Consider the following 8,972-nt stretch of genomic DNA (forward strand, 5'->3'; position numbering starts at 1 on the left):
CCTATGAGGTGGCTTTGGGTTCTAGTAGAACCTGAGCCAGCAAGTGTGTGGTGTTTGTGTGGTGGTAATTGGAGCAGGGAGAAAAATTGGATTCACTCTCTTTGTGTTTTGCAGATGTCCGCTGGAAGCAGGGCTGCACAGCAGCAGCAAGGTGACAATACATGAATGTGATGAAGGGTCAGAGCCTTTGGGATTCTGGGATGCATTAGGAAGGCGAGATCGAAAGGCCTATGATTGCATGTTGCAAGGTAGACGTGCATTCCTGAGTTTGGCACTTCCACTTTACTGGTCTATAGTATTGTCAGATTTAATGTACAGGTTTTGAAGAACTTCTTCCCTTCGATGAGTTGCTAACAAAAAAATCCCAACCTCTACCGAGTTAAGCAATACTCTTCTAGAAGGAAAGTGCTGGAAAACAAGCGTTTCATTTTCTTCTCACCCCCTTCTGCAGCCCCTTTGTGTTTATGCAGCATGGAGCAACAGTTAATGCTGTTACCTACACATTTTACTTCTGTTCTGAAGGGATTAGGGAGCTGTTCTGCACAAATTCTTGTCCAGTCTTTGCTTTCAAACTGCCAGCAAGGGTAGCAGGAGAATTGATTTACAAAGTGGAAAGTAGGCTTTGAGAAGGGATTGCTTCACTTAAGCTGAAACAGCCAGTTATGAAATGGCTGATAGTAACTAGCCAGAGTCATATTCAAACTGATGGCAGCCAGCCTTTTACCTCAAGTTCATCACAGCTGCTGCCAGTCCCCCAAGACATCTGGTTATCTTCCTTGATTTTTGAAAAAACAGACAACTTACAATCACTCTAAAATATATATTATACATACATACATATATATTTATCTCATATATATATATAATTATTTATTTATTTATTTTTAAATATTCATCTCCATCATTTCCTATTGAAATTCTTTTTTTCTTGTTTTTCTTCTTTCAAGATCCGGGAAAGTTTAATTTCACCCCCCGCCTGTTCAGCCTCAGTAGTTCTTCAGGAGAATTCTCAGCCACTGAGTTCGTTTACCCTTCAAGAGACCCTGCTGTCATCAATTCTATGCCCTTCTTGCAAGAGGATCTTTACACTGCCCCACAGCCAGGTATCTGCTTTAATATACTTCTGTAACTGAAAAACAGATAACTGTATCATGCCTTGGGCAGCAATTCAGTTACCATAATCGCTTCTAACTTGATTTATAGCAGGAAAATGTGTGTATGTGATGTTTATGCAGCATTAAGCAATGAGTAATTTCTTCATGATAAATATGCTGAGAATTAATCAAATATATTTGTATTTCAAAAGCTTACTACAAAAATACCTTGTTTATATCAGAAAATCAGAGTTCAGCTGAGGTTCAACTGGATGAATAACAAAAGGGATTGGTAAGCTTCAAAATGATCCTGTTCTGATGCAGACAAGCATGTAAGGCTGATGTTGTTCAGGGAATTCCAAGAACTAGAATTCCAGAGTGGTAATGGCAGGTTTGCTTTTTTTTTTTCTGCATAGCACTGTTCCTTGTTGACAATCACCATGAAGTGTACCTGTGGCAAGGCTGGTGGCCTGTGGAAAACAAAATTGCTGGATCCGCTCGAATCAGATGGGCTACAGACAGGAAATGCGCCATGGAAACAGTGCTCCAGTACTGCAAAGGTAACAGATGGCTGTGCCTGGCTGTTCTGTGTGTGCCATTCTTTTCTGTCCCAAGCCAGGGGCTGCTCAGTTAGGTGCTCCTCTGATAAACACTAATGTATTTGAAGATACATTCTCCACTCTTTATTAGCAAATAATTTGCCCAGTAATGCCATTATTCCAAGTTGCCACATTTCTCTGGTGACCCATTTCTCACAGGAAAGGCTTTTTTTCCCCGTGTTCTCATTGTGGGAGCATAGTTCAGATTTCTCAAAGGGAATTCTGAGAACAGAGCCACTTAAACTTGCTTTCTCTCTAGCTCCTCTTAGATTCCATAAGCTTATGTGTGTCAAAAGTCTAAATGAAAAATACTTTTTGCTGATATAAGTGAGTTTTGATTTATTGGGGGAGATGGAAAGACTGAAGATCAAGAACAAGTGTCACAAAGAAACAGATGGCTATTGGAAAAGCTGGAACACAGAGCTAAGGCCCTTGCTCGGTAGTTTCCTAGACTCATTTCTACAAGGCAGAGTTACTGCTGCTCAGCATGTAGTGATTCAAGCTGTAATTGATGGTCATGTAAGAGTCATCTGGCCAGATTCATTTCTGCACTAGTAGAGTTTTTTTGAAATGTTGCAGTGCTTTCATCTCGCTTCATCTAAGGTTATGTGAGACTGGAAACAGACCTTGCATCTCCCAACAGAGGATGAATAAAGAAAGGTGGGGGGAGAAGAAGGCATGGTAACAGCCATGTTTGGTCAGCTCAGAGCAATTCTCACTGGAACAAGTTACCCAAGTTACTAACTGGTGCAAATTTTCCTCATGCAAGGAAAGGCTGATCTCAGATGACACTGATTTTTTTTTTTTTTTTTTCTGTAGCAAATAATCTTTACAACTTGTGACGGAAGAGCAATATCCATGTTGGATTCCATCCTTATAAAGATAAAACCAGTGTCCTTCCCAGTCTGCAGCTCCAATAGGAATAGAAGCAGTTGCTATGTTTCTATTCTATTTTGTACCCCTCTACTCAGCTCGTGTGAGGCCCCATCTGCAGTACTGCGTCCAGGCCTGGGGCCCCCAGTGCAGGAAAGATGTGGAGCTCTTGGAACAGGTCCAGAGGAGAATGGTCACTAAGATGATCAGAGGGCTGGAGCACCTCTCCTGTGAGGAAAGGTTCAGGGAACAGGGCTTGTTTAGACTGCAGAAGAGAAGGCTCTGGGGAGACCTCATTGTGGCCTTCCAGTACTTGAAGGGAGCATATAAACAGGAAGGGAAAGGCTGTTAACAAGGGTGGATAGTGATAGGACAATGGGGAATGGTTTTAAACTGAGACAGAGGAGGTTTAGGTTAGATATTAGGAGGAATTTTTTCACTCATAGGGCGGTGAAGCACTGGAACAGGTTGCCCAGGGAGGTTGTGGATGCCCCATCCCTGGAGGCATTCAAGGCCAGGCTGGATGTGGCTCTGGGCAGCCTGGTCTGGTGGCTGGTGACCCTGCACATAGCAGGGGGTAGGAACTAGATGAGCATTGTGGTCCTTTTCAACCCAGGCCATTCTGTGATTCTGTGATGATTCTATGATTCTATGATTCTATTCAGTGGCCTGGTGTCACTGAGGGAAACTGGTAACGCCTGGAAGGAGGCAGCTGAAAACCACTGTCAGAGACACTGCAGTGTGACCCTTCTGAGACTGTGTTACTGCTCTGTGTAGCTGATCTTCTGGTGTCCCTGTCACTGTCCAGCCAAAACAGCAGCATGTTTAGGAATAGGGTGCTACAGTCAAGGCAGTAGATGGAAACGTCTTTAGCAGGGATGGCTGAATTCCTAAAGAAGAGGCTAGCCACTTCCTTCTCCCACTGCATCCCCGTAGGTTGTCTCTTTTTTGCCAGTCAGAATGAATGATTGTAGGCACCTGTAAGATCATTTCATACCGTATGCTTCCCAGCAGAAGAGAATGTCAGCATAGAGGACAGAGCCCATACAGTGAAATGCCTGGAGCTCCTCAGCAGGCACTGAGAGAGATGGAAATAAGATCCCCTCCAGGCTGTGTTTCTTATGCAGTGCTGTAATCTTCTGCCAGTAAAAATCATGTTTTCTGGCCCCAGCAAAAAATGGAATCTGATATACATGTTGAGGTTTGGATACTTTTCTAGATTTTTTGAACATCACTGACTTAGATGATGAGAAAAGGGGGTTAAATTTGCTGCATCCCAGTTTGCACAGTTAAAAGCTCTTCAGTGACTTCTCGTGGGTCTGAACTATAGCATATATGTCATAGGTTTTTTGCTGGGTGCAAACTTTTTAGCCCCTGACTATAACTTTGCAGCAGTAAGAGCTTTTTCCTCTTTGGTTGGATGGGTACAGAGCAAGTTTACTACCCTTAAAGATCAATACTACTTGTACTATTTCTGTGCCAAAGTTGATGTAACAGAATCATAGAATGGGACCTTTTTTGCTGTCCCATCACTTCCATGATCTAGCATTGGGCTGTTCTGTCAACCAGTTCAAAATTTCATTGCTTCAGGCTACCAGGGCTGACTTAAGATCTACTTATGTGTCATTACTTAATAAGGGGGTGAGATTAAAAACCAACAGATTAAATGTAGGAAATATTCTGATTGGTATACAGGTAGAGTGACTAGAAGCATAAGACAACTCTTCTATTCTTCTTTCTCCATTTCTTTCATCCTCTACTTCCCTCTCACTCCTCTCTTTCCTGGCTTGCAATGTTTAATCACGTGATGGTATGAAAAAGATTGATAACCTCCTCTGGATATCCCTTGAATATACCTAACAATTCTCCTTGTGCGTAAATCTTAGCTTAATTCATCAGAACGTCGTGAAATGATTTTCTATGGTTTTATCCTTTAAGTCAGCAATCTGGAGTACTGAACTGCAGACAGCAGGAGAGAGAAAAACTGGTCTGACCATCAGTGACTATGACTGTGGAGACCAGCTTGTGATGAGGGCAGAGTTCATGCAATGAAATTGTTTATCTGTTTATGTAGGAAGTCAGTCTTATGAGATGGCTGTGCCTATACTGGCCCATTATCACATGCAGCTCTCCTTTTGTATCTCGACTGAACTACTGAGACAGGAGCAGTTCAACCAGAGCAGACTGGCATATTTTTGAAGCACAGAGTTTTAAAGTACCTGTTGAATTTTTAAGTACTTGTTGAATCATTCATGGTAGAATGAACAAATAAACCACAGTGCAAACACGTGGAAGAGAGGACTTAGCATCAAGTATTCAGATAATAAACCTCCTGTCTAAATTGTGTGGTTAGAGCATTCACATTCTAATACATTTGTTTGACTGCTCCATAGAGCTTTTTCTCTACTGTTCAATTTCATGCTAACATGCTCTCTCTAATCAGCTTGCTACCAATACCTGATGTTAAGCCAAACCTGTAATGTTGACATTTAGCAAGCTTACTGGAACAACGACGTCCAGCCATGCTCTCCATTTGCATTCAGCATAGGTGTTACATCAGTGCTGTGGGGTGCTCCCTAGCGGATGGTAGGTGGCCATGTTCTTTCAGATCTTCCCACAAAAATGAAGACCATATGGTGAAGACTAAACAAAGTCTTCTTTAGCAGATTGATATTTTTTTGAGTAAATCCTTATTTTTTAAAGATGCTCTGGAATTACATATAGAATTTTGCAAGAAGATACAGCTTTCAGAAGCAAGGTTGTGTGATACTGCTGTGTTAGTTTCTCCTGATTCTGGACTTGGCAACATGTTCAGCTTTTCCATCTCCTGTCTGGAAAAACAATCTGATTAGAGTGATGTGTTTTAATCCAACTAAAGAGAAGGTACAATATTTTTCAGAATGATAGCTCCTCCCAGCCCCGACTGCCTGTCTGCCTCTTTCCAAGGGCATCTGAGTTTATTGGTGCTTTTGAATCTTTGTGGTATGAATTCATTCAAGCAACAGGGCCTTTATTCAGTTGTTCTTGGTGTAATGACTTCAACCCTTTCTCTTACATGGCATCACTCCTAGACAGAGCTTATTGCCATATATAGCGTTCTCTCACATGTTTTATACAAATTTAAACATCAGCAGAATTTGCCACCTAGCTATTGCAATACTTCTTTTTAACTTGCAGATCCTGTTCCTTTGAATTTGTTGTGACAAAGTGACTATGTCAAATGTCAGGATCCCAAGTTAAGGACAGTTAACACATTCTCACATAGCCTTTCAAGCTTTCTCGGTACTTGCTGATGGTAGGACACTTCTGGGCATACGAGGTTTTTTTTTACCTGAATTTGGCTGATTTCAGATCATCACATTCTGCTAAAGCTATTCTCACTTTTTTTTTTTTTTTTTTTTTTGTAAGATAAGATGTACACTGAATTAGGAAGTAACTGTAAAGTTTTCATCAGTGTACATGCTTTAATCTTTGTGGTCAGATACAGTAAAAAGCACATGTCAAAACACCAAAAACAAACAAAAACAACTCCACTTTAGAAGATGCCATGCTATGTGTAAAAGAAATCATGATGAAATGCATTCCTAATGCCTCAAATTACTTAACTACCTACAGCATAGTTCTTTTTGGAAGATGATACCAGGAAATATGGTACCACTTTTAATTTCTCTTTTTTGTGTTTTGGCTGTTTTTAGGAAAAAATGTAAAGAAGCCCCCAAAGTCCTATCTCATTCATGCCGGCCTAGAGCCTCTGACCTTCACTAATATGTTCCCAAGTTGGGAACACAGGGAAGACATTGCAGAGATCACAGAAATGGTAAATACTTTCACAGTGTGCACTGTTTCCTATTGCTAGTAATTATCTCGTGTTGCCAGTAACATTGCTATTTTGTGATGTCATGCCCCAAAACCCCATGAGTGAGCCTATTAAAGTGTGGTTTAAGAGTCTGCACAGGAAAAAAAAATGAAACAACAAAGCCAAATTTTGACTGTGCGTGTGGCTATCAGAGGCATTCCCAGTTCTTTTTCATGCAACTTCTCATGCTGTTTTTTGCTAAAAACAGAACTGGAGTGAAGTGCTGTCTGAACCGTCCCGTAGAAACGGTTGTTAGCATTTAGCAGAACAACTGTTTCAACTTTGGGAAACAGGCAGCAACCTTCAGCTCTGGTCAGTCCTCCACGTGGAAAGAGCTGGGGAGAGATGCTCCACAAAGAGCTCCAGTATGAACTTCCCCACCTGGGAAGCACCATCCCAGCTGAATTTACAAGACTCTTTTAAAAGCCTTCAGTGAAGGGGAATCTCGAGGCAAATCACATTTGCTTCTCTGTAAATCTTCAGTGGCAATCCAAAGAGGAAACTGCTGGATTCATGATTTTAAACACACAAGTTGACCTTAAGCTGAGATTCTTAAAGCGCAGGAATTCCTTCTGCAAAGTGCAGACATTATTGTGGCTGTGAAATGGCTGTAGGCAAAGGCTGGTAGGCAATGTGCAGACCTACAGGTCCAGCTCTGTGCTCTGCGAGCCAGGCAGCATAGGTTCATCCCACGCTGTCCTCAGAGTGACACAAGCAGCTGATGGATTCAGCACTGTGATCCTGAACTGAGCATTTTCTTTTTCTCCCCCTAGGATGCTGATGTTTCTAATCAGATAATCCTTGTAGAAGACGTGCTGGCCAAGCTGTGTAAAACTGTGTATCCCCTAGCTGATCTCTTAGCCAGGCCTTTACCTGAGGGAGTTGATCCTCTGAAGCTTGAAATTTATCTTTCGGATGAGGATTTTGAGGTAAGGAGAGAATGGGTACAATAATACTCTGTGTGTTTCTGTCCAACCTTGCTGTTAAGTCATCTGATGGTTTTGCTGCGTGGCTTATTAGGGGTGTATCCTCTTGTTTTCCATGCAGGTTGCATTAGAGATGACAAGAGAAGAGTACAACGCGCTGCCGTCATGGAAACAGGTTAATCTGAAGAAGGCAAAAGGACTTTTTTAAGCTGTATCTATTGGATTGAGCACCAAAGGGATGTCTGTTATCACTTTCTGTGCCCTTTAGCAAATCTGTGCTCCACATTTACAAAATAGAGATAATCTGAAATTATTAGTGACTACCTATCTGGAGGTGTGTAATATTTTAAAAGGCCAAGAGAACTCTTTGGAAGTGGAATTCAAATTTGACTTTGAAGGTTACATTTAAGCTCAGCTCTCCTATGCACTTAAACAGTAGTTTCTTGAGCTACTGCTGTAGCTGTCCTTTGGCTATCTCCAATACTTGCCATTTTTGTTTTTGAAGAAGTTCTCTTTGTAAAGTGTTATTTTGTTAGTTTGTGGATTACAAAGAATTTATATTTATATAAACACATAGAACAAGTATGTATTTAACAATGCAATATATATTCACTTTCAAGACTTCAATGTCAGAACTACAGAACAGTAGCTGGATGGCAGTTGCTTGTACTGAATTAGCTAAACCACCAATATGTATCTCATGCGCATTCTGAAAAGTTTCTCTTTGCAATAGGCAATGAATTGTTCTCAGTGCTGCTTCAGGTGCTAAACTGAACAAAGCGTTTGTATTTATAGCATGGATTTCTTGAGAAACTATGCGAATCAACCTTTATACTTTAATACCCAAAAATGTATAGTGCCTTGTTTTTTGTGTACAGTTTATATACAAAAAAAGATTGGTCTGCATTTTGAAGATGGCTCAGAATGGTCTCCTCTGTTACTTTTATAATAGTAGAAATAAAAACATCTCAGTTTCTAATACTTGTTGTAAACATTAAACATGTTCTTTTGTGATATAAGAACTGAAAGTAAAAGCTTCCGAATAAACTCTTAGCAATGCTCTGACTTGTCATTATTTTGTACTGTAAACTGTACAAATTCATTGGAATCTCCCATAATGTGGTATCTTATCAAAATATTTTAACCTTACAAATCTGCAGGTGTTGTACAGTTATCATTGGAGAAGCAGAGAATGTAGAAGAAAAACATTGTATAAGACAAAATTAGTTTGTATGACACTTCCATGCTGCATGTTGGAACCATCACACAATTCCTGTATCCTTCTGGCTGTGGTTTTATACATGAAACCAAAATTATTATACTGATTTTCAACCTCTGAAAACCTTTTCAACCTTTGTGCAATTGGGAGTAAAACTTGAACTGAAAAAAAGAGTATGGCATTGTGTCCATTCTTTCCATAAGCACCGGAGTCAAAATCACTTTCATTCGGCTACTTAGGATACTGAATAGAGTAACTAGGGGGAAAAATGATCATAACTTGAGATGTTTTACAAGCACCTGTGTACAATCAATGAATATACAGATGTTATAGCACAGCAAAGAGCTTGGCTACGTAGTTATGGAGCTCTAAAGAATCCGCCATAAGTGGAAATCTGGCTTAGAG

At 40.6% G+C, this 8,972-nt stretch overlaps 1 protein-coding gene across 18 annotated transcripts in view; it reads left to right on the top strand.

The window, feature by feature from the left end:
- Window positions 1–8,413, top strand: part of SVIL (supervillin) — a 103,082-nt gene extending 94,669 nt beyond the window's left edge. For all 18 annotated transcript variants that reach the window (XM_042889202.1, XM_042889205.1, XM_042889208.1 and 15 more), the window contains 6 exons: window positions 115–248; window positions 948–1,103; window positions 1,511–1,654; window positions 6,262–6,383; window positions 7,196–7,351; window positions 7,470–8,413. In XM_042889202.1, coding sequence (XP_042745136.1) covers window positions 115–248; window positions 948–1,103; window positions 1,511–1,654; window positions 6,262–6,383; window positions 7,196–7,351; window positions 7,470–7,556 — 799 coding nt within the window. In that variant the 3' untranslated portion in view covers window positions 7,557–8,413. The remainder of the gene's footprint in view (window positions 1–114; window positions 249–947; window positions 1,104–1,510; window positions 1,655–6,261; window positions 6,384–7,195; window positions 7,352–7,469) is intronic.
- Window positions 8,414–8,972: the final 559 nt, after the last annotated feature.

The sequence above is a fragment of the Lagopus leucura genome, unplaced genomic scaffold, assembly GCF_019238085.1.
Source record: "Lagopus leucura isolate 7727_CA_CO unplaced genomic scaffold, USGS_WTPT01 Super-Scaffold_100157, whole genome shotgun sequence".
Classification (NCBI taxonomy): domain Eukaryota; kingdom Metazoa; phylum Chordata; class Aves; order Galliformes; family Phasianidae; genus Lagopus; species Lagopus leucura.